This window comes from Olea europaea, chromosome 20 (assembly GCF_002742605.1).
Source record: "Olea europaea var. sylvestris chromosome 20, O_europaea_v1, whole genome shotgun sequence".
In the NCBI taxonomy this organism is placed as follows: domain Eukaryota; kingdom Viridiplantae; phylum Streptophyta; class Magnoliopsida; order Lamiales; family Oleaceae; genus Olea; species Olea europaea.
The window spans coordinates 13,996,809-14,022,960 of NC_036256.1; the positions used below are offsets into that span (position 1 = coordinate 13,996,809).

General features: G+C 35.1%; 3 protein-coding genes across 7 annotated transcripts in view; all 3 read left to right on the plus strand.

Moving 5' to 3' along the window:
* LOC111369720 (UDP-xylose transporter 3-like) overlaps positions 1–8,829 on the plus strand; it is a 12,304-nt gene extending 3,475 nt beyond the window's left edge. The window contains exons 3-8 of the mRNA XM_022991348.1: positions 1,868–2,052; positions 2,745–2,812; positions 7,057–7,189; positions 7,401–7,562; positions 7,638–7,913; positions 8,361–8,829. Coding sequence (XP_022847116.1) covers positions 1,868–2,052; positions 2,745–2,812; positions 7,057–7,189; positions 7,401–7,562; positions 7,638–7,913; positions 8,361–8,474 — 938 coding nt within the window. The 3' untranslated portion in view covers positions 8,475–8,829. The remainder of the gene's footprint in view (positions 1–1,867; positions 2,053–2,744; positions 2,813–7,056; positions 7,190–7,400; positions 7,563–7,637; positions 7,914–8,360) is intronic.
* Positions 8,830–15,048: 6,219 nt separating this feature from the next.
* Positions 15,049–17,468, plus strand: LOC111369722 (40S ribosomal protein S26-3-like). The gene is made up of 5 exons (XM_022991349.1): positions 15,049–15,183; positions 15,275–15,367; positions 16,045–16,129; positions 16,265–16,398; positions 17,036–17,468. The coding sequence occupies exons 1-5, from the start codon at positions 15,181–15,183 to the stop codon at positions 17,099–17,101; spliced, it is 381 nt and encodes a 126-aa protein (XP_022847117.1). The 5' UTR covers positions 15,049–15,180; the 3' UTR covers positions 17,102–17,468.
* Positions 17,469–19,372: 1,904 nt separating this feature from the next.
* The window catches only part of LOC111369723, a 9,973-nt gene continuing 3,193 nt past the window's right edge, over positions 19,373–26,152 (plus strand). The window contains exons 1-8 of one of the 5 annotated variants that reach the window (XM_022991350.1): positions 19,373–19,968; positions 20,698–20,883; positions 21,512–21,604; positions 22,490–22,672; positions 23,084–23,186; positions 23,348–23,533; positions 24,382–25,553; positions 25,644–25,957. In XM_022991350.1, the coding sequence (XP_022847118.1) occupies positions 19,684–19,968; positions 20,698–20,883; positions 21,512–21,604; positions 22,490–22,672; positions 23,084–23,186; positions 23,348–23,533; positions 24,382–25,553; positions 25,644–25,957 (2,522 nt within the window). In that variant the 5' untranslated portion in view covers positions 19,373–19,683. Of the gene's footprint in view, positions 19,969–20,697; positions 20,884–21,511; positions 21,605–22,489; positions 22,673–23,083; positions 23,187–23,347; positions 23,534–24,381; positions 25,554–25,626; positions 26,120–26,152 lie in introns of those variants that run through there. The other 4 variants (XM_022991351.1, XM_022991353.1, XM_022991354.1 and 1 more) reach the window with 4 other exon arrangements.

The following is a 26,152-nucleotide window of genomic DNA, read 5'->3' on the forward strand; positions in this document are numbered from 1 at the left end:
AGAGGGGTGGGGGGGGGGGGGCAGGTAAAGCAGATGACGACTGACAGGGAAGGGTCTGACTAGTCTTGTTTGGCTTTATTGAGGCCTATGTTGTATGTCCTCGAACTATCTCTCGATCAACCCCTGTTTTTGCCAGCATGACAGCAAGCACGGACTGGCATCAAGGAGTTGACCAAATGGGTTTTGTTTCTCTCTAAAATGAAAATTTCACATGATAGATTGACTAGCAGGCTTAACTTAGGGGGCAGTTGTTTCTCATGTGCTATTTATATTATTAGTTGGTTTAAATTGTAAAATGTGCTAATGCTGTTATTTGGATACTTGCATACCCGTGCATGTTTTCAGAACTATGCTTGACTTTTAAAACATCATGGTTTAATGAATGATCATTTTTTTCTTCTCAAATTTGGTAATATACTTTGTTTCTATTTTTGACTTTATTAAGCTCCCGTTTGACCCCCATTAATTTTCATTACATTACATTCCATTTTTCTCTCTCCTATTTTCAATCACACAATCATCCATAAAATAATATTACACGTAAATAAAAAACTTTTCCTTCTTTTTCAACCACTTTTTTTCAAAAAAATACTATTCCACTCATTTTCATTTTCCGAAAATGGGGGCCAAACGGGGGCCAAATAAAGGATCCTAACCTAACTCTGTTGAAAGGTTACAAAATCGTTTAAATAAAACACAAATTATGCAACTCTATGTGCATAACAATTTGGAAGTTTTCATAAGCATGGTGTAACTGTTTATCATATTCTCATTTTTCTTCTAACATTCTTTGGTAAACCAGGCACCATTTTAAAGAAATAAAGAAATCTGGGGCTCATGACATCTTACAGTGTTTTATTAAATTTATCTTAATATGGCAAAACAGCCTCGCAGGTAGTGCCAACTCTTTGGGTGGTACTTTCACTATGATTTCAAGTAAATATTAGTGAGAACCACACGCAAATTAATGGAGGGGCTCACGAGTATCAGAGAATTATAATGATGGACTTTTGTAGGTTCTTGGGAGGGGCAGTTCGATAACTTTTTATTCTGAAAAACGAAAATGTTCTCGGAAAACTAGACCTAGTATTATTTTCAAGTTGGTTCTTGCTTTCTTAAACTGAGATTTGAGTCCTGTGTCTTGCTGACATTCATTAGACTGACAATTGCCTCTGTGATATGTTTGAGTATGGCTAAGAAGTAGGAAAATCTTTAAAATAAACTTTATTAAAGTTTATATCAATGTCCATGTGTTTAACATTTATGAGCAATTCTTTCGCAGTTACAGAAGTCGTGCTTTAAAATGGTGACAAAACCTTGGCCATGATTTTCTGCAGTCTACATTTTATTCCTATTAAGTGAGATAGGCATGTTCTAGAAAGAAATTGCATCCTTAATAAGCAACACGTTCTAAGAAAATGCAAACAGATAGTAATGAATTTCACCCTCTCCTTTTGAATGATATGGAATATGATGATGTCAAGGTGTTCATTGATTTATTATTCAAAATTTTCTGTTGAAGCAAGCTTATTTCTCAAAGATTCTATTTTAGCATCTAAGCAAGGTTATGTAAAGTCTAGAATGATAATTTTGAAGCATGCGTAACATCTCTCTCAGTTCTTCTAAAAGCCTTATATGATGTTAGTCATAACTTATAAGCTATTGAGTTTGTTGTCATTAGAATTTTATGTTCGGTATTTTAAAAACTCAGTTAGTTGTTGGGAAATCATCATAACTTTAACTGTGGCATCTATTCCTGCTTTTTTTTTTCCCCTGATGATTTGTAAGACCATTGTGGTTTAGTTGAATTTTCTTAATTCTTTAACCTGTTGATTTTGGTTCTCTGGATCCACTGTGATTTTTTCAGCTACGACCTTAACGAGTTGGCATCTTCTTGTCACATTTTGTTCTCTTCATGTTGTCCGATGGATGAAATTGTTCGAGCACAAGCCATTTGATCCAAGAGCTGTCATGGGATTTGGCATCCTGAATGGGACATCTATTGGACTTCTTAATCTTAGCCTGGGTTTCAATTCTGTTGGTTTTTATCAGGTTAGGTTTTGCAACCTACTTGAAAGTAAGTTTCCAAATCATTAAGATTTCTCAATTTTTTTTGTTGAATAATAGGAGATTTTTTTGCTTTTGTCCCTTCAAAAATAATAGACTGACGTTCACGGTCAGTTTTATAGTTATAAGTTGGGCAGATCTGAAATTAAATTCCTTTATCTCTCATCCGAGCCCTAAGGCTATGTTGCTTGAAATCTGGCAGGAGTATCAAATAAAATTCAATGTCCAAGTTCAGTGATGTTCATTTTTGGAGTATCATAGAGTCATTGTAGACTATCCAATCCACTCAAGGGATTGGATAAAGGTTTTGTTGCAGGCACAAGACCTATCTAGAGAGTTAGAAAATCCAAGTAACTTAGAGCCAACCCCAACCTCTGTAGATCCTTATATCTTGAAATAGTTGCCTGATAGAGAAGCATTTGCTTTGATGTCATGCAGTCCAAGTATCTAATTGCTTTAATTGTCGTTTCTCTAGTTAGTATCTTATTATCTACCAGGATGATTTCATTTAGATAATGCATATTGGAACTTGACCTGTCATTTGGTCAATAAGGTTGGAGGTTCTACTCTGACAATTATCTCGATTAATTTCATGTCAGTAAAACTTGTACAGATTCTGTTGTTTCATCTGAGTTGCAGTTTCTCGACGTTTATATTTTATGGTTCTTGCTTTGTAGATGACAAAACTGGCCATAATCCCTTGCACGGTTCTTTTAGAGACTATTTTCTTCAGGAAAATATTCAGGTTAGATCTTCGCCATCGGTTTGATTCCAGATTTTATCTTGGTAAACTGTTTTTACAATCTAAAAACAAAAGGGGGCAATGCAAGATTGGCCGTTGGCCTTGGGCAAATGTCCTTTCTTGTTGATTCAATTATATTTTGACCTTTTTTTGCTTGTGTATATCTGTTCTTGTACAGATGTATTAGGTTTCTGTTTATTGAAAGAAAAAAATATAATAACCATATTAAAGTGCATAGCGCGTGCGTGTGTATTGATGAAATGCGATAATAAATTTATAGTTTCAACTTGACAAAGAATTACATTTTAAGTTAGTATATTGATTTTGGTGATTCTTATATGGAGTAAGTGGTATAATTGTAAGCTGATTGTGCTTAATGTCATTTGGACCTTGGACTCTTGATAGTCTTGTCTTTTTTTCCCCCCCTTTTTTACGTCTGGAGAAGCTGTTTAGACCCTGTTGCCAAGGCAAACCAGTGAGCTGAATCAAGGATATCAAAGCAATTAAAATAATAAATAATAGAAAACAGCAAGGCAAGCTCAATATATTTCTCTATTGGAATAATTCTGTAATGCCATCAAGTGCAGACTCCTATTCTCACAAAAGTTGGAATTATATTGAAATGTAAATGACAATAAAGAAATGGATAATTGGACTTTTGAGAGTTCTAGGCTCTCCCCAGTTCTCCTGATTTTTTCAGACCCCATCACCACCCTCTTTCTCTGCTTATATACTAGCCACTAACCGATTCTGTTGTGAGCACATGCTGGTTGTTTATTCTTTTTTGCCTTTACCCTACCCTTGCGTCTTTGGTATTTAATTTGGATAGGTGGCCTATCAGAAGCCCTCGTGGAAGATGAAAAGAGATTAAACTGCTATTCCTTCGTGGATAATTGAATGTCTAGTGAACTCAAGTAATTTTATTTTGTGTTCATTATGTTTCAACTATTTTTCAAATTAACCTCGAAACTAATTCTAGTAGAAGTTGCTCTTGGCGAGTGTCTACGGGTAGATGCATAGCAAACCTGATGCAGCATTCCAATTTCCCAGAGTTTTCTTGCAAAGAGCATGATTACCCAAATCATCAATACCCTTGGGTGGGATAAGAGTAGAACACACAACATTTGACTGAGAGGTATTAGGAACAAGGGGTACAATACCTAGAGTCATAGGAAAAGTCCGAATACTATCTAAGGGGGTGTCCTCACTGTCATCCAATTCATCAAATTCTTGAAGTTTAGGTTCGTAGATTTGATTTTCTAATCACTCATCTCTCATATTCTTTTGTTCTTCAATGAATAAGGTTTGATTAGAACATTCAAAAGAGATGTAGCCAAAGTCCTTGTAGTTGAAGCACTGCAAATGAGAAGAAGTTATTAAAGTTTCAAAATCTTGACCTTTATTGTCCAACAGAAGAGGAGCATTAGATGGGAGAGAACCTAGAAGGGGTTTAATAGGAGAAGGTGGTGTTGATGAGACGAAAGGGGGAATATCACTACGCCTTCGATACAAAGAAGAAGGTCTTAGGATATCATAACCTTTACACTTATTTTCCCAAATGGGAGGAACATTGGACGAGAAAGGCTCTATGATAGACTTATGACGAGGTGGCGCTAATGGCATGGGTGAACGATGGTGATCGCGCTTTTCATATAGAGTGCTAATAGTCAATTCATAATCTCTGGCTAAAGAATAAGCGTGATCAAGAGTAGTGACACCTCGAAAGAAAATCTCACGCCTAAGATCATCTCTTCGACCTTGACTAAAGCTACTCACAGTTGTGGTCTCATCCTCGATGACATGACATTTGGTTCGAAATTCCTCAAAGTTTGCAATATAGTCAGTCACTAATCGATTCCCTTGTTTAAGAGTAGTCCATTGAGTAAAAATTTCAAAATCTAAGCAACTATCAAAAGTAGAAGTGTATAATTTAGTGTCCCTAAAGAAACTCTCCTTATGATGAGGAAGAGAATGAGTACCGTGACGGTCATAGGCTCGTTCTCGTCGACAAAGTTGTTCCCTATCACTACGATCGTATTTAAAATATTTTTGATCTCCTTGTCGAAGACGATAATGTCTATGATGGGATACTTCAGAATTATCAACGTCGATCAAAAGAGGAATTTGCTTAAAATTGTTCAAATTAGCAGAGAGGGCCTTTCTCTCTTCAAGAGTAGCAGTCATTTGGGTTTGGATAGCTGCTATTTGTTGAGTGAGTGCATCAAATTGTAAATGGTCCATGTTAGGTACAGAAACTAGAAGTGACAAGACGGCCAGTCAAACACTATGAATGCACTATATTAGTAGCTAAATGACATGCAATAGAGAGATCAATGAACAATGAGTGTAAGCAATGAAAAATAACCCGAACCATTTTTATTTTTTTTTTAATTTTAAATTTGGAGGACTAAGCAAATCCAAATATTGCAAATTAATATTGTTGATATATGTAAAACAGCAAAGTAAGGGTTAAACACTAATTAAAAGACTTAATCACTTGAAATAGATTGAGGGGTTAAAAGCAAGTCTACAAATGATGAATCAAAATCTCACGCGGGGTAAATGGGGAACCAATGGGAGTTAAGTCATTCAATGATTCTGATAAAGTGTGGTTAAGGCTAATATTGTTAAGGTAACAACAGCACAAAATTTTAATTGATGTAATTTTAAAAATGAAGTAGTAGTATAAACTAATACTAAATAGAGATTAAGGACTCCCTGTTATTTAGTTGCTTGAATTTCTGAAATGTGGACCCCAGTTATGCTTGTGTCCTATCCTTCTTTGTAGATGTCTTCCACTCTAAAAGTCACTCCCTGTTGATTGTGATTTATACTGGTTATTGCTCTGGCTCTGTTGTGCGTTGAGTTATAACTGACGGGCAAGTGGAATTGATCCCTATTGTTAGTCGTTTATGTATTAAATGGGATGTGATAACATGTGTTAAGTGGACTGATTTATTTTAATTCAAGTAATGGGTTGGGTTATTTTTGAGATGTTGGAATTGGGCTAGGAGTAAGTGGTTGGATGATTATGATGGGAAGTGGGTTGTGTATGGAAGGGATAATGGGTTGAGTTAATTGGGTTTTAGGGGTTATTGAGCTGCATGGGTTTGGCTAGGGATAAAAGGAATATATTTGTGAGTATATTTGGATTAGGTTCTTAGGATTGAAAATTTGTGAAACAGCACTTAACAGCAACAAACGTCTAAAATGCTAAAATTGATTTTTTTTATTTTTATTTGGCAGAAAATGATGAAAAATACTAAAACTGAATTTTTCCCCCGTGAACAGTATATATATCTCTCTCTCTTTTTTTTGGGAAAGAAAAATACGAAAATTGAATTTTTCGGGTGTGAATAGTACCATGAACAGTACACACAATTTTTTTTTTTCACAGAGACAGAGAACTAAAAAAAATGAAAAATGCTGTTTTTATGCTAAATCTTTTTCAATTGTGCTGTTCCAACAAATTTTGGGAAGAAAATAAGAAGAAATTTTGGATTGTATGAGAGGAAATACCCAAGATTCGATTTTGATACCAAATTTGATGCAGCACCAATAGAAAAATTAATGAAGAAAGTGAAAATCAATGAATCAGGAAGAAGAAATCAGGGGAAGGGATGGAAGAAGAAAAAACTAGGGGAAGAGGAAGAACGGGAAAGAGGGGAAATTTCGCCATAAGCCCCAAAATATTATTCATTCATCAACTACTGAAATTACATCGCAATTAGGTTTAAATAGTGTAGACTAAAAACCTAACTAGAATGGATTTGGGCCAATACAAGCCCAATTACATGAATAAAAATCTAAAACATAAATAAAGTCCACAAAATAAAATAAAGTCCAACTAAAAATAAAATAGATGATGTCCTCATCAAAACTGCTCTACATTTTTTATGCTGTGGCCTTTATTTGATCCAAAGAGAGAGAATTATTGAGAAGTAAGCTATGAATCTCAAATAGTTTTCTTGTTATCGATGAACATGACTGAAGAGATTCAAGTTGGATCTAAAATAAAAAACAATCCCGTGTTCCAAGTTTTGGAAGGGCAACTGTCCATAGTTCGATTATAGATCGGACAGTGTTTCTTTAATTTTTGTTCTAATGCCTTAAGCTCCTTCAACTTAAGCTTTATTTGATACATATAGATTGCTTTTTTCCTACATATTCCAGAATTTAAATCTATTTTTGTGCATGCATTTATGTTGAAGTTTGACTGCTAACACGTTCTTCACTACCATTTGCAGTAGGAATGTCCAGCTTTCACTTACTATTCTTCTCGTGGGGGTTGGAATCGCAACAGTGACTGATCTGCAGCTAAATTTTCTGGGTTCCATCTTGTCTCTGTTTGCGGTTCTTACAACTTGCATTGCACAAATTGTATCCTCATCTGTTCTCTGCAATAACATATCCCCTCCCTCGCCCCACCTCCCTCTCTCCCGATCAAGCATGCTTCTTTTTAGACCATTTTTCTCAAGAAGAAAAATGTTCTGTCATTTAACTTTTCAAGCTGTTCAGATACTGAAATTTCAGCAGTTTGTTACATAGATTTGGCCCGCAACTATTTGAGATCTTAACTGAATACACTCAGATGACAAATACTATTCAGAAAAAGTTCAAGGTTTCGTCAACCCAACTCCTGTATCAATCTTGTCCATATCAAGCAATCACTCTATTCATTACTGGACCATTTCTGGATGGGTTTCTGACGAATCAGAATGTATTTGCTTTCAATTATACCCCTCAAGTGCTGGTGAAGATCGAAACTCAATTCCTTTCAACTGTTACAGGCAGCATAGCGCGTTAACTTTATTGTTTTTTATTACAGGCATTTATTGTCCTTTCCTGCCTAATATCAGTTTCCGTGAACTTCAGTACCTTCCTGGTAATTGGGAAAACATCACCAGTCACTTATCAAGTCCTAGGACATCTAAAAACATGCCTTGTTTTGGCCTTTGGCTATGTTCTCCTACACGACCCCTTTAGCTGGCGAAACCTTCTAGGGATCTTGGTTGCAATTGTTGGGATGGTACTTTATTCTTATTATTGCACAGTTGAAAGCCAGCAAAAGGCTGCTGATGAAGCAGCAGCACAATTGTCTCAGGTACTTGCAATACTTCTCGTCTAATATTATTCATCCTCTCTCATAATGTTGCTGCTTTTTCATTATATTTAGAAAATGGAAAAATTGTTTCATTGGTCCTCTATTGTTCGAGTGGCAAGTTGGCACCAACCTTTAATTATAGCTGCACGTGAATCCACCCCAACGACAGAAAGCATCCAATTTTTTGTAAAATTGTCTTGTGGCTCATGAAAACATGCACGACTTCTAATTTATGGGCACTAGCCCAAGTTGCGAAGTAAAATCTTAGCTTCAATAGTTGAACGTTAGGGCCATATGTCCATTTAATAGAGACTTGGACAGGAATTGTGCAAATGAATCAGAAGGTTGATAACCAACTTGTTTCCTGGGCAATGGTCGAAAGCTAACAGTGCAGTTTTCACTTAGAAAATCGATGTGCTAATGCTTTCTTCCTTTTTATGTTTGAAGGCCAAGGAAAGTGAATCCGATCCTCTGATTAATATTGAAAGTGAAGGAGGCATTTTAACCGAAGGTGCTCCAAGAGGCACTGGATGGAATTCAGCCAAGGACCTGCAAGCATAACATTTCCTCTGTCTGAGTTCATAACACAATTCAAAATATATGGGCGAAGCTTTTCCAGCAATGAAGATTTCGCTGCACGGATTTCCATGCTTGGCAGATCAAGAGTTTATGCATATGAAAGGATTAAACTTCTATTTGTTAGTATCGGATCTTAAAATTGTCCTTTGATGGAGCAGTTTTGTATAAACTAGGCTTCCCAATAGAATTGATAATTTCACTGGTATTGTTTTTCCATATCCATATCCGTATCTTAGAAAAGAATCCTTGATATTTTCTTTGATAAATTTTCCCTTATGAAACAAATGAAGAAGTTGCAGCTTTGAGTATGAAATACAGGTTAATGAAATTCAATTAATTCAAAAGATATGATCTGAATTATATCTACTCGAGTATAGGTCTCATTTATTTGAATAGTATAAGAAAATTCAATATTAATTTTAATTTCAATCCATCGAAGATGATTGTCTTAGTTTAATACACCGTGATGATTGTTATGTTCTTTAAGGTTGATTGTCGTCGTACCAAATTCGTAATCGTAACCTGACACGAGCCAAGTAATTAGCCTTTGTTTGGTGTGGATTAAAATTAGATTTTTAGTAATTTTGATAAAAGTTAATGAAATGGCTAATTGAAAAGTTATGGAACCTATGAAATATATGATTAAAATTGATTGTTAATTTTAATTTAGATGAAAATTATACAAGGATTAATAATGTTTTTTATGAATATAAAAATGTATTCACTTCCAATAAATAGGTGATTAGATCAAGATTTAGAAATTGATAATTAATTAGCAAACGATCCACATGGACAAGTTGCAAATCTAACGTACACAATCTAGTATCGTGTCTCTATTCCATCTTTAATTTCGTCTATCATGTCAAATTATATTTTCTAAGGCCGTGTTTCTCATATATAAATTCGACTTTTCACTTGCAAAAGTGTAGGGCCCTTATTGAAATTGAAAATGACGAAATTAGGCTCTTTACGCTGAAAAAATAACAAATTAGATTTATATCTAAAAACTTTCTCGCTTAATACTTTCATCTCCTTTCTCCATATCATAATCGACATACACAAATTCCACCCCAGTCACACCAGAACCTCAGCCACCGCACTCTCATCTCCATTTTTCATAATATCGCCTTCCAATTTTCTTTCTTCAACCAAAATTTTATCAATTCCTCCTCTTTCTAATTCCTTGTATGCTTCATCACACCTCTCATTTTGTTATGACTTTCTCACCAACCAAAGTGATCGTCCTCTAAAATGGCTCCATCTTCACCCACAAATTCTAATGGGTAACTGCAGCAATTCCGTTATTTCGTCAATCATAAACTGTAGTTTGAATTTTTCCATTTTTATTAAACTATATAGCCCATGTGTTTCATAAATTATTTGATTTTTAAAGTTCTCTTGATATTTCTAGTTTTTCTGTTTGAGTTTGTTTATTTCGATTTGATGATTTTGTTTATCGTATGTGCAGGGGCCGGATGTAAGGGGGGACTAAGCTGGGCTGTAGTCCCCCCAAAGCCAAGAATTTATTTTTTTAAGGCTTTTTTTGTCGTTGGTATTAGCCTGTTTGAAATTTTATAGTCCGATCTTGAATCTAATCCTGGATTCGCTCCTGCGTATGTGCTAAGCGTATACCTGTTGTTATTCTCGAGAAAAAAATGGATTGTTTTCGTGTTTTTGATTATATTTTTAATTGAGATTAAGTTAGTATTGTTGTAATTGTAATTAAGTTTCTTTAAGTATGTTATTTTATTACCTGGAGACTGAATTATGACATTTGAAAATTAGGTCGCCTAGTTTGAGTTTTTCTTTTTATTAACTAAAAATGAAACTATAACTAAATTGCTTATTGTTGTCAATTTCAATTTCATATATTTTTCTCGTGTTAGGATTTTCGGGAGTCTCTAGTATTCATATTCCAGTTTCTTCTCCAGTTGTTAATAGTCATTTTTGTTTTTTGTTCATCTTTGTAGGAATTTAAATCATTAACCTAGGAAAAGCATGGGAAAAGCTTATGATGACCGCAAGGGTTATTGTTACTATTGAGAATCCTCAAGACATCATCGTTCAGTCTGCCAAACCATATGGTCAGAGAGCTGTCTTGAAGTTCACACGGTACAATAGTGCTCATCTTAAGATAAATTTGTGTGTCTTTGTTCTAACAAGAGAACATATGAAACTACCAATAGAATTTCAAATGAGGAAAAACCAAGGCGTAGTAAAAGGACTAGGACTTCCAAGACATTTGGCCCAAATTTTCTAACCTTTATGGTAGAGGAGGATCCAAAGACTTTCGATGAAGCAATGTCTACACCAGAAGCACCGCATTGGAAAGAAACTATTAATAATGAGATAGATTCTATAATGTAAAACCATACATCGGAGTTGGTTGATTTACCTCCCGGTAACAAGTCTTTAGAATGCAAATGGATGTTCAAAAAGAAATTGAAAACTGACGGATCCATCGATAAATATAAGGCTAGATTGGTTGCTAAAGGATATAGGCAAAAGGAAAGACTTGATTTCTTTGATACCTACTCACCTATGACTAGAATCATGTCGATAAGGTTGTTAATTGCAATTGCTGCAATACACAATCTTGAGATTCATCAAATGGAAGTAAAAACAGCATTCCTAAACGGTGAGTTAGAAGAGGGCATTTACATGGAGCAACCTGAAGGGTTCATTTCTTCTAACCAAAAACACAAAGTGTGTAAATTTGTTAAATCTTTGTATGGATTAAAACAGGCTCCTAAACAATGGCACCAAAAGTTTGACAAAACAATGCTGTCAAATGGATTCAAGATCAACGAACGTGACAAATGTGTATATATTAAACATATACCGTATGCCTATGTAATTGTTTGTCTATATGTAGATGACATGTTAATAATGAGCAATAGTCACGAAATGTTGATTAACACCAAAAAGATGCTAACAAAGTACTTCGATATGAAAGATATGGGTGTGGCAGATGTAATCCTAGGGATTAAAATCTCTAGAATGTAAGATGAAATTGTACTTTCACAATCTCACTACATAGAAAAAAGTACTTAAGAAGTTTGACGTGTTTGAAGAAAGTCCTGCAAGAACTCCTCTTGATCCGAGTATGCACTTAGTCAAGAATACGGGAGAAAGCATATCACAACTAAGATATCCACAAATAATTGGCAGTCTTATGTATCTTACAAACCGCACTCGACCGGATATTGCTTTGCGGCGAATAAATTTAGTAGATTTACAAGTAATCCAAACTGTGATTATTGGAAGGTTTTGACGAGGGCTTTAAGGTACTTGAAGTATACCTTAACCTATGAATTACACTTCACAAAATATCCTACGGTACTAGAAAGATATTGTGATGCGAATTAGATATCCTATATGAAGGATTCCAAGTCCACTAGTGGTTATGCTTTCACCATTGGTGGAGCTGCTGTATCATGGAAATCAACAAAGCAAACGTGCATAGTTCGATTAACGATGGAATCTGAGTTTATTGCTTTGGACAAAGCTGGAGAAGAAACAGAATGGCTTCGAAATTTCTTAGAAGATGTTCCATGTTCCCAAGCCAGTACCTGTGATCAATATATATTGTGATAGTCAATCAACAATTGGAAGGGCTCGAAGCACCACGTATAATGGGAAGTCTAGATATATTCGTCGTAGACACAACACCATTAAGCAACTGATCTCAAATGACGTTATCTCCATAGATTATGTGAAATCAAAGGAGAATATTGCGAATCCACTGACAAAAAGTTTGCCTAGAGATCAAATGCGTTGCTTATCGAGAGGAATGAGATTAAAGCCTACTACGTAAGAGTTTTTGCAATGGTAACTCTACCTTGTTGACTGGAGATCCCAAGATCTTGGTTCAAAGAGACAACTAAGTTGTGAAAATTCCATGAAGGACTTAAGAAATTAGAATTCCTAACTCATTCCTATGATACTAAAGTGCTTTTTGCAGAGTAAATAAAGGCTAAAATTATCTTTTAATGATTCCTATATTTTGATTAAGTCAAGTAGAGTATGGCAGAATACTCTTAATAGGAGGTCACCTATGTAAGTGTGAAGTGGGGCTGCTTCGATAAGCATTGTTTAAGGTTTGAATTCTTTAAACACTTATGAAACCAAGAAGGGTTCAGGGCCAAAATGAACCAAGTCATGAGAACTAAGTACAGAATAGGGAAGATATCTGTGTAAGTACTGTTGTCTTGACTTACACCAAAGGCTGAGTGATTCGAGACCTATGGTTCACCAATTAGCTGAGTAAGTCCGATAATATTTCACTAAGGGAGGTTCAAGGCCAGAAGTCACCATCCCTGATGCAGTATTTTTTCGCACCCTCTCTACATTGCATCATATCATCGCATTTGTATATACGTACCTGAATTTTCATTCATGTAGGGGATTGTAGAAATTGGTTCAAATATTAAATGAAAAGGTGTGTAAAAATTGAAAAATGAAAAGGTGTGTAAAAATGGAAAATGAAAAGGTGTGACTACGTGTCAACTTCGATCAAATATTCGGACTTGATCCGATGGTCAAATTACAAAAGTAAATAGACCAACTTATTCTACTCGTCGTGGTATATTTGGAATCTCGAAACCAATTTTGGATGAATAAGAAATTACGGACCAAAGTTGGAAGAATTGAAGTGTTGCAACTTTTCAAAAGGTGCTGGTTTTGGCCAAGTGTTGCAACTTTTTTGAAAGGATGCATGTTTTGGCCTATACTACTTCATTTGCACCCTTTCTACATCTATAAATAGAATCCTATGGATATGGTTTTGGATACACCAATTGCATTGAACATTCATTCTCCTCTTGCAATTCTCCTCTTTCTAATTTTGTAGCATTTCATACATTTCCTTTGTAGAGAGGAAATTCTGTCAAAAGTTCGTCTGTTTCTTGTGGTTTGAAATGCTGTTACCACAAGTTGTGAATCCATTGTATTTTGGGAGACAAGTGTCATTCACCGTGAGCACCGTAGTGGGGCAATTTATCTTAAGGAAAGCGATAACGTCTCGCCTTGGATTATTCTCTATTTCTACTCCTTTTTAATCCTTGTTTTGCGTAATTTTTATACCGAAACTCTATCCAAATTTTCATTCATATAAATTGTGTTTTGATCACGCTCTTACGGGTTAAAACTGGTCAAACAAATATATCAAAAACCAACCTTTACATAATCCTTTTTATAAGTCGTCTCTAACAGCTTGTGCAATTGCTGGTCATACTCATGGAACATTCACCAACCAGCTTCAGACTTCCCTGCTGACTCGAGAATTGATCATCAAGTGAGCACTTAAGTGTACCTGGTGCAATTCTCTTTGGATTAATCTTAAATTATTGATTGGAATGCGGGATTGCTTTTGTTATGTTATCTTCTCTGCAGCCTATTAATAAAGCCGCACTTTCTAGCATCCTCGCCATTGATTTCTATGACACGATTCCCCAATGAAGTATGATGTTGACATTGGCATCCGTACCAACAAGGGAAAGCAAAACAGCGATTGTCTTTTCTGGCTCTTGGAATGGATGGCCGCAAATGCGTGATGACATTGCTCCCAATCACAAGGGGAAGCACAACATTGGTTTTGTGGAACTCTTGAGTTCGTTTCTCCCTTTTCTTATTATATGTATTGGATACACGATAAATTTTTTTAATGCTTTGACAAATCGTAAGATTCAACCTTTATTATTATTATTTGCTACATGCAAAAGATATGGTTTATCACAATGTAATTTGTGTAACTTTTTTAATGTGTCATTCTTTTTAAATTTCTGTCACTTTTTTGAATTTTTTGTCACATTTTTCAATATTTTTCATTGGTTTTTTTTTCATTATTTTTTTCTTTGAATTTTTGTCTTTTTTAGTCACCTCATTGATTTCTATCATTTTTTTCTCTACCAAAACTTTTAATAAAGTAAAATAGATGCTAATTATTCAATAGGTATTTGACACTTTTTGAGTGTTTGTTACCTTTTTTGAATTTGTATCATTTTTTTTTTGAATTTTGTAACTTTTTGAATGTTTGTTACCTTTTTTTTTTAATTTCTGTTACTTTTTTGAATCTGTGTAACTTTTTTAAAGTTGTCAATTTTTTAAATTAGTCATTTTTAAAAAATTTCTGTCACTTTTTTGAATCTTTGTCACTTATTAAAGTAATTGTCACTTTTTTTAGTATTTGTTACTTTTTTTTAATTGTCTTATAGTCTTTTTGAAATTTCTATCACTTTTTTTAGTGACAAAACATTAATTTTTAATAAAAGTGATATTATATGTAATTTTTTAATAAAAAGTGATACTAAACTTTTAAAAGTGATATTGTATCAGTTTTTTAAAAAAAAATGACACAATTTTTACAAGAAGTGACATTGTATCACTTTTTTAATTTTATACAGTATTTTTTACTTTTAAAAAATATTTCATACGATTTTTCAAAGGACCCTGATTTTAAGGTTGTTTTTATAAGTTGCCCATTAAAAATTTTCATACTTTTTGTACTAAAATAAAATGAATTATTGCTATAATAAATAACTTTACTAAACCGAACCATACCCGACTTGATGAACAAGCCCAATGGACTCTAGGGCTTCAGAATAAGCCTCACATAAATTTCCACGAACTGTGAATTTTTCTCTCATCAGTTCTCTGAAGTGCGCGAAAACCTACAAGTCAATCGACAATGGTAAATGTTACGTTTAATTTATCAGAAAAATTGTTTAACGACTTTCTTATTTCCCTATAGTTTTTCTTTATTTTTTTGTATGTATTTGCAGACATTCAAGCGGAGGAACGGAGGACGCAACAAGCATGGCCGTGGACACGTTAATTTCATTCGCTGCTCAAACTGTGGCAAGTGCTGCCCTAAGGTACTTTTTAGTTTCAACTACATGAATGTTTTGTTTAAGCGGAACAAAAATTCGTAAAGAAGGAATGAAATTCGTGACAGATCTGATGCTTATGTTAATTATTTATTTCATCTGTAGTTTTTATTTGCGTAGGAAAAATGAAATTGCATTTGCTGATATTATCTTTCAGCGAGAAAAAAACAATATTCAATTTTCCTATGTGTGATGCATTAGATTGGATGCTGAATTTTATATTGGATTTTCTAAATACTGTTTGTCTGTTAAAACTAAGTTAATGGTTCAGTAGCTTCGCTAATACGTACTTGTTAATGACTGAATTTTAACTTGAGAGTATGGAGAATATCCACCATAGTTTAATTGATGACTGTGTTTCTCCGTCCATCTGAAAACTTGATTAGTTTATCATATGTTGCTTTATTTTGGATAACCACTCGTTGCTTCGAGAATAGAATTTACTCTTGTGTAAAATCTGGCTGCCTGTAGCCCTGTAGGTCTTGAATTGTGGGAAGATTTGGTTGTCAGTTCATTCACATGTTTCTTTGACATATTAAACATAGTGCCTAAGCTTGAAGTTTTTAAAATGTGTATAAATTATTGATATCCAGTTTTACAGAATCAGTTTATGAAGAGGCTTCCATCATATCATATGTACCTTATATTGTTCCTATGCTTTATAGGACAAAGCCATTAAGAGGTTTCTCGTGAGGAACATAGTTGAGCAAGCTGCTGTAAGGGATGTTCAGGAAGCATGTGCTTTCGACAGTGAGTTATCCACTTTCTGAATTACTTGTTAGACACGTGTACACATTCCTTATTCCTGTCTAGAGCGTTTTAGAATGACCATGTAATCTCTGATAAATTATCTAATACATGCGTTCTTTTAATTTCTCTACCAAGTGTACACCCTTCCCAAGCTATATCTGAAGATGCAGTACTGTGTTTCTTGTGCCATTCACTCCAAGGTTGTTAGGGTCCGATCCCGTACTGATAGGAGGAACCGTGAGCCACCACAGCGCTTCAGACGTCCAAGGGTAAGTTTTTGCAATTTAATTTGATCTGCATTGTAAAGTTACCAGTAATCTCTTGTAGTAAATCTACCACTTGTTCCTCTTCAAGTAGCATTTTTTTAATTGATTGTTCTATAGAGACTTGAATCAGTCTATTGAGTTTTGCTTGCAATCTCTCTCCCTCTCTCCTTCCCCAGAAACTCATATTTATTTGAACGATGCTTTGCCAAACACGATTTTCAAATTTACTTCAAACTTTCAAGAGACGTGATTATTAAGCCTCAGACCTGAATGTTGTACAGCATAAAGTGTCAGATATTTAATTTGGGATATGCATAAAAAGGCTGTGATTCTAAGATACCTGCACTTTTTGTCAATCAATAATATCATTCAATTTAGGTGTAATATATGTGTCATGGTCACTTTTTAAGCCATTTTCCCAGTGTTTGTGCTCTATTTAGTGTTGGTTTGAATATTTTGCTTTCCCTTTTTAGGTCGGCTCTGGTATGCATAATACAGTTATGTAAAATCTTTAATTGGGCATTTTCAACTTCTTTACATTTGAGACTAGAATCAGCTGCATTTTTCTCGTTGTTTCAATCCATAACCTTTATTTACTTTCCTGATTAAATTAATTTTCAATTTGTTTCCTTAATTGCAGGAGGATCTACCGAAACCAGGTCAAGGGCCACGCCCTGGTGGAGCACCGGTTGCTGCCCGTGCTTAAAAGTTAAAACATGCTTCTCCGTCTTCTCAATTACTGAGTTTTGGAACTCAGTTATGGCAATCATTTTATTACCATGGTTTTGACTTATAACCAGTTTTTTGACATATATTGTTTAATCCAGTTTTTTTGTCGGACCAAGATCCATGTGATTATGTGATTTCCAACATTGAAGTATCTCATCCCGTGCTAATCAATGTATTTCATTTTTCCTTCCAAAAACATGGCCTTGGAAGCATATTGTTTTGGAAGATTTTGAGCTAATTCTACAACAGTTAGTAGCCTAAAAGAAGCATTCTCGTCAACTTTACATGCTCTATATCACTTGTACATCTATAATAATGAGGAGTGGCAATACTTGTGTTTTGAAGGTTGATTAGATTTTGTATTGGTAAGGATGTTAGGTATCCAGGTTCAGGTTAGTGTGTTGTAAAGTGTTTTGTTTGCAGTGGTCGTTGTGTTTTTATGATGGGAGTAGGCTCACGATGAGTGGCTTATATCTGTGGCTCGGGTTTTGTTTCGTAAATTTTAGTAGGCCATTGATTGTATGGCAAGGCAAAAGTACGTTAGAGTGGAGGTGCAAATTGGATGGGTTGGGATGGATAAACTGATATTCGAACTGGTCCAGAGTCAACGTGGTCGGCCTGTCGATAAAGGACAGGTTTGTGCTTAGATTGGGCACTTGTTGAGTTTTCAGAGGTGAACACGGATTGGTGTGGATTGTTTTTTGCGTATTTTCATATCAATTCATTATAATTAGTTATGAGTTTTTCTAGATTGAACGGAGCCTTTGTTTGGTTCCTATTGCCTAAATATTTTATATGATCCATGATTTTTATCAATTTATTGTTCACATATTTTATCAACTATTGTAACCTGGAGGGATAACTCAGTGGTCAGGTCTTGGATTTGCTTACCAGTGATCACGAATTCGAGTCCATTCAAGGTCAATGAGGTGAGTATCCGACTATAAAATTCATAATTTCGTGGGATTAGTCGAGTTGTGCGTGAGCTGGTCCGAATTCCTACAATCATTAAAAAAGTTATATTTTATCAACTATTATTATAAATCCTACTGTTGTGTAAAGTTGAAAATCCATGTAGACACGTGCATACTCCGTCTCTTCACAATCTTGTTTATACTTGGTTATTCTCAAAGTGAAAATATGAATTTCGAGAGTATTGGCATTTATAAATATTTGATTTTCAACTTGTCTTCGTAGATGCGCAATCCATATAAATTATAACATTAGCCTTTATTGTATCCCTTAAGCGATTTGGGTTTCCAAGTGCATAATGATATTGGTGGGCGAAAGTAATGTCTCAAGAAAAGTTTCGCCACATACATTAAAACTGCGTTCTTTATCGAGGAGTGGAGATCTCAATTCAAAACTTTTCTATCTTAACTTGAGATTTTGCTATTTCAAACTTCTTCTATAATGTCGCTTGAAGATATTACACCAAAAAAAAAATTCCTCGATAAAAAATCGAAACTACATCATAAAGTCATTTTTTAAAAGTAAATGAAAATTAGAAAAAGGAAAAATAATTTGATAAGCATTGTGCTTAATTTTCGCTAAGTGTTGATATTATGTCAAATTAATTTTTGATGAGTAAGTTTATTGTGAGTATAAAATTTTAGATTAAATTTATTATTCATTAATGAGTTGATATCGGTACTTGATATATCTTTTCTCTTAAAATACTGGGTTAAATTTTAAAAGCAACCATGATATTTTTGAGGCAAAATCAACTATATATCTTACAATAATAAATAAATAAATAAATTTTATCCTCCAAAATTTTTTTATTGCCTGAGTCTATGTGCAGGCCACTCAGAGATAACAAAATTTTGTTACTTGTGCACATAAAGTATTATAAAATATGATATGAAGAAAAAAGTTTGAATAAAAAAGTTGATTGTATTTTAAACTGATAAATAGTAGAGTGTTATGTGACATTATTTAATTCATTATGTAAATTTTAATATATATGTAACAAGATCCCAGATGACTATGTTGTTACACAAGTGTGCCTCTCTCTCTCTCTATATATATATAAACACACACACATTTAGCTCTCGTTTGTTTCCCATTATTTACTCATTAAAATAAAAAATATGATCGTTTTCTATCATATCAAATCACTATATTTAAAAATTTATCTTTTATATAGAACTCGTAATGACTATATTTTTCATTCTCTTTTTTCTATTAACGTGGTTCAAACGAGGCGTTAAAGATAAAATACAAACTGTGTTTATGTTTGTGCTTGTGCGCGTGTTAGGCGGTTAAAGAAGGACTAGAGTTCCAAAGAAGGAACCCAACAACCCAAATTATACCTGCTATTTTTTTCTTCATTTCTGAATTTTTTCTTGTAAAGATGAAAGCCAACAGAGACAAGCACACCCACATATACATACGTGTGTATTTGTAAGTAGCAGATTGTTAAAGTTGCAATAATTCACAAAAAACCCCCAAATTTTAAACCCCTCTTTTATGTTTCTAACATCAAGAAACCACCTGTAGTGTAGAAAATAGTGAAAACCATACACGGGTCTTCTAATTCTTTTGCTTGATTTTTACATGGAAGAACAACAAATAAGTAAAAAACTGAGTATGGGTGTTTTTGAGACCGTGGATCAAAATGCCGGCGATTTCGCGGGGGAAGCCGGCATGAATTTTGGTTATGGTTTGTGGCAGAGCCCACCTCCTGATCCGGAGGCAATAAATGCGGAGTGTTGGGCCGCGGCAGAGCAAGCTGCTTGGCAAGTGGTGAATTATATGCACCCAACACTCGATTCCGAGAAGAAGCGAAAAGGAGTCGTCGATTACGTTCGTAGACTCTTCAAACATGGCCTTGATTGTAAGGTGGATGCAGCTTTTCTAATTTCTTGAAGTTCCATAATTTTTTGTACCCATTTGTAAGAACTGATTTTATGAGTAGTGTGGTTTATATTTTCTGCGTTCTGTGGGACGTCTAATCTGTTAATTTTTATGTCTTGAGAAATTACACTGTTTTAGAGGTGTATTATGATGCATCATGATCATACTGCACTTTATTAAATTGGGGTGGTGGTTTAAACAGTGAAGAATTAAGAGTAAATTCACGTGTCGCATATTTGTTGTTGGCTGCTGATAATAGGAGGCCAGTGTTCACACGAGCAGTGTTATTTTTTAGGTTTGTCTATGTTTTTAAAAGAATTTTAGGAACTGTTGAAATGACTTGGACTATGAAAATGACCAATTCAAATAAAGAGCAAGGGAAAGATAAAGGAGCATCATCCACCATGACATAGGGAACTGGAAGCATAAGCTTTGAGACTCATCATGAATGCCTTGCATGAGGTGTGCCTCAAGGCATGTGCTTGGGGTTTTGAAAACATTGGGATTGGGTTAGTATTTTTCTGCATCCGGTTACATATTTCTAGGGGTGTGTGTGTGTTACTAACCTAGATGTTTGTTCTGAGAATCTTATCAAAAAGAATGGGGCTTGCAGGAATCTGGATGTTTATGCTTATAGTTGTAATTTCATCCCGTCTTGTACTTATTGAAGTTTTTGATGGCTTGATTTTGCTAATTGGCATTCTCATGATGTAGGTGTTCCCCTATGGGTCAGTGCCACTCAAGACGTACTTACCTGATGGAGATATTGACTTGACCATCATTAGAAGCCCTAACATTAAGGGATCTTTGGCCCATGAAATTCTTGCTGTTCTAAAGGGGGAAGAGCAAAATGAAAATGCAGAGTATGAAGTTAAGGATACCCTATTGATTGATGCTGAGGTAGTCTCAAATCAGATATTCAATGACAGTTTTGTCGATGGCCCAGAAGATATTTTCACGTGCCAAACATATATTACTGTCATCCCACTAGTGTTATATTTTCTTTCAACTGCTGAATCATATTCATTTTGATAATTTAAGTTGCATTTTGATGTTGGTTTTCTGTATTATGTATTTACCTTTTCTCTTTCTAAAGATGTCCGTTCAGCATCTTTTGTCATCTTCAATTTGAACTCCCCATTCAACTATTATGTTAAGATCGTGTCCTTATCTAAGTCGGGTATGATGATATGCTTTATATGGTTATAGAGGATTCTACTGCACAAACTTTTATTTTCTTATTTTTGAGGTATTTAATTGCACAAAATTTAAGAGATTCCGTCTCTCGGATTGTCAATTGACAGAATATTTGAAATCTTAAGGATTTTTTTAACTTATACACTTATCCCCAATCTGTTTGGGGAGTGTTACAATATGTCACGCCGCAGAGCTGCTGTTATGGAACTGCTGCATCTTTTGATTGTTATCAATTTGGCTAGACATTGATTATTTGCATGTAGTTACATTTTAGATATTTATGACAGGTCTGTGAGGTTCCGAACTGATTGTCTATGCTTCTCAATGACAGGTTAAAATTGTGAAATGCCTTGTAGGGGGTATGGTGATAGATATATCCTTCAACCAGTTAGGTGGACTTCATGCACTTTGTTTTCTTGAACAGGTAGAATTAATGCATCCCTTTAGTTTTGAAATGTAAAAGAATTGTAAAAAAATTGCTCCAAGTGTGCTTGGATGCCCTTTATGTGACTTTCTAGATGCATTTGCTTCCTTTTGTTTTCACTTTATGTTGTCCCCTGTTTGTCTCCCATTCTTTCACAACTATTTTCTCTACATACCCATTTTCAATCACACATTCACACAATAAAATATTCTACATGTAAATTCAAAACTTTTCTCTAGTTTTTAACTACACATTCTTAAATTCACTTTTCAAAACAATATTTTTCCAAAAAAAAAGGGCCACCAAACAGGGGCTATCATATGTTTGTCCAAAACAGCTGAACCAGAAATCATTTTGTGTATCTTCAAGAGGTACTTTATAACGGTTAAACAAATTTTGGTTCTTATCCTTTGGTCTACAGCCACTCAACAACGAAAAAATTCCCCGTTTTATTTTTTCCTTTTTTGTTGAAATCAGTACTCAACGATCATCCTTCCCACCCTATGGTGGCGAGGGAATGTGGAGTCCCTTTTGAACTTCAGAGTTTGGCTGGTTGTCTTGGAATTGGTATCTTGGCAATCTAGAACCCTGAGTCCGACTATATGAGTACAAATACTTATTTTGTTTATGTAGGTTTTTTCCCGCTTTAATATTTTCAAATGAAGATTTGACCATGACAGAGTGGATGATGGATAAAAGGTTTTAGGAGATGACTAAATGCATGTATTTACTTCATCAGTAATTCCACCTAAAGTAGCTCAATATTTTAAAACACTGTTTCACTTCTTAAGATTTTATCAAGTTATTTATGAATAAAAACTTTTGAAGTTGCACGGTGTGCTTTTAGTCACTTACAAAATTCTGGGGACTTGTTTCTAAATGCAGGTCGATTGCCTCGTTGGGAAAAATCATCTCTTCAAACGTAGCATTATTCTGGTAAAAGCTTGGTGTTACTATGAGAGCCGTATTCTTGGAGCACACCATGGTTTAATTTCTACATATGCATTGGAAACTCTTGTCCTCTATATATTTCATAGGTTCCATTCATCCTTAAGTAGCCCTTTAGAGGTAACGACCTGTGATATGCAATATTGATTCTGAATTATATACAACTGCTTGCAGGAGTTTAGTTTATTGAAATTGTTTGTGTTAAAAACAAAATGTAATTAAATAACTTTATACCCTTTTTAATAGATTAAGTTTTTGGATGGGTGGTTCAACATTGTATCAAAGTGGATAGAGGTCGTGGGTTCAAGTTTCATAATCACCCTTCATGAAAATTCTCACATATTGGGCCTTTGATAGAAAAATGAATCTGGCGAGCACAAGTTGAAGAATTTGTCCCCGTTCAAACAACTTAAGCTTTTAGATAAAGCGGTTCAGCAGTTTGCGTGATTTGACTACATAAAATTTAACACTTTGAACTATCTAGAAATTCATGTACGAGTTCAATTTACTATATTCTTTGCATGTTTACAGGTACTCTATAGATTTTTGAAATATTTTGGCCAATTTGATTGGGGGACTTATTGCATCAGTTTGCAAGGGCCTGTTTGTATATCATCACTTCCTGATATAGTGGGTAAGTAATGCCTTTGGATTTACCTTTAAGATAATTTCAATTCATTATTGGTTTTTGAGTGCCTGCCTGTCTGTCTTTCTTTGACTTCTGTCTTTTCTCTCTGTTATGTTTTTGATTTATTTCTATTAATTATAGCCTTCCTTTTTCTGATTTCTTTGCAGTTGAGATGCCTGAAAACAGACTGAAGAATCTTATGCTAAGTGAAGAATTTTTGAAAAATTGTAAAGAATTGTTTTCAATTTCATCTCAGAGCCTTGAGACAAAACCGAAAGCATTTCAGAGAAAGCATCTTAATATAATTGACCCACTGAAGGAAAACAATAACCTTGGGCGCAGTGTGAACAAAGGTACTTACCATGGTTGCTCAATTTTGTAAAGATTTTTCTTGCACTGATGATATTAATTATTTGGCAGAAATAATTTATTTAGTTATATTTTCACGATGTTCAATTTTCAGGGAGAATCTATAAGAAATGGATTGATTATTGGTTTTATGTAATTTCAGTTTTGTCAATGAAATCAAAACAATTTTAATTTGAGCAATGATTGAAGGTATTTTGAGGACATGTTGTTTTGTCTTCTGTATAAAAGTACAACCTGTGACTGAGTATGTACTGTTGGGTGCTTTGGCGCAAACCATAGGCTTGTTCATATAGTGTCAATCTTGCTACTTTTTCGTTCTCTTATCATCTTTTGCAAAATAGGAACTTTGAAGCAAAGCAACTTGACAACTGTTCTCTTTCGTTTATAAGCATATAATGCTAATTCTGTCCTTGTTAATGCTGCTTATTTGCCCTTGTGAAAGCAGAAATTTTCCAAGCAAAATTCATTATTATCACAGATGCGCTTTCACTTTCTCACCTTTTACCTAGGCATATATTCTAGTAGATTTCTTCATTTAAACTACACATAACATTGTCAAGTCTCTAGCTATTACAGCAGGTCATGCAACCAAGGAACTATAGAACAGTGCAGGTATCACAAGCTTTTGCCATTATTCAGAGTTAGCAATATTTTTATAAATGGGAAGGGGGGCACAGAAGCATAAGTTAAAATAATTGCATGTTCGCACAGAAGCATAAGTTAAAATAATTGCATGTTCAGCAGATCTGTTATAATGGAACAATGCTTTTATATAGGGAAGTGAAATGAGTTCTATCTTTTGAGTTAATATCCTTCATTTCACTTCGTTTAGGTAACTTCTATCGAATACGTAGTGCTTTGAAATATGGGGCTCAGAAGCTTGGTCAAGTTCTTTTGCAACCAAGAGATAAAGTTGCTGATGAGGTCAGTGGATTCTTTGGAAATACTCTTGCAAGGCATTTGGCCCTAACATTCAGTGTTATAAAGGTTTTGGAGGCATCTCGTAGTATAAACGCCAATACTGTAGAAATTTTTTACCGTGCTTTAAGGGAAATGGGCCTGACTGGTATTGGAGGAGACTCTGAAGCTTTAAATCCTCTGGTAGACCTCACTGGGGATTATGACAGTCATATTAGGTGTTTGCAGTATGCTCAGCTATGTCAGAGGTTGGCTTTATCTACACCTGCATTGTCCGATCCTCCCTCATTGCCCTCTTCTATTCAAAATGAGATTCCAGGGGATACTGTTAGTCAATCAATGCCACATGGGCAGAATCAATTTTTGCGTGTGAACTTAAATTCCTTGATTGTGGATCCACCTATGCACCCTGCTCCTGATTCAGCCTTACCTGCTTTGGCTTTTGGTTCTGAAGGAATGATGCAATATGCTCAGCGACGTGGGGGGTTTGCTTCATCTACACCTTCATTGTTGGCTCCTCCCCAATCGCCTTCTTGGATTCAAATTAAAAAGCCACAGAATACTGTTAGTAGATCACTGCCACATGGGCAGAATCAATTTTCGCACGTGAACTCAAATGCCATGTCTGTGGAACCACCTATGCACCCTGCCGCTGATTCAGCCTTGCTTGCTTTTGCTTCTGAAGGTACAATTCAATATGCTCAGCGATGTCAAGGGTTTGCTTCATCTACACCTGCATTGTCCGTTCCTCCCCCATCGCCTTCTCGGAGTCAAAACAAGAGGCCACAGGATAGTGCATTGTTTGTTCCTCCCCCACCGCCTACTCAGATTCAAAACACAAAGCCACAGGGTACTTCATTGTCCGTTTCTCCCCCAATGCCTTCTCGGAATCAAAACAAAAAGCCACAGAATACTGTTAGTCAATCAATACCTCAAGGGCAAAATAACTTTTCACAGGTGAACTTAAACCCCGAGTTTGTGGAACCACCTTTGCGCCCTGCTGCTGTTTCGGCCTTTCCTTCCGCTGCTTTTGGTTCTAAAGGGATGATGCAAAGTGCCCAAAGAAACACTTGTTTCCCAGATACTGTAAGCTTGCTTTATTAACTTGCATGATCTCTTATGCTCTTTTATCTTTTGGTTTATGTTCATAATTTAGCAGCGATCATTCCTCTATAGGAAAAAATTGATGTCTTGCGGAGTCATAGGAATGAGTCAGCTCTGACTTCTCACAGATCAAATTCTTCTACAAACACTAACCGTGAAGTCAGGCATGCACGAAGCAAAATTCGAGGAAGGAGATCAGACGCACCCTCCCAACCTCCTTTTTCTTTCAAAGATGATAATCATGCCAGTGATTCCTCAAGTTCTTCACATAGAATTGAATTTGGAACAATCGGAGATCTGGCGGAAGACTTGATATCAGACCCTTCTCTCTCTTGGGGATTCTCTAAGGAAGCACAGGGTTCAAAAGCAGTGCCCAAAAAGGAAAGGTAAGAAATTTTTTTTGTCCTACTCCCTGGCCACGGAAAATATATTAGACTTCTTCAGAATGATGGTTAAGCTGTACAGAAGAGTGAAAAGTGGTAACTTCAGATGCTAACGAAACCATAGGACAGTGAGCATACATAATTGGATTTTTAATTTTTCCTTCATTTGGGTCATTTCCTGAGTCGCCATCGTTAACC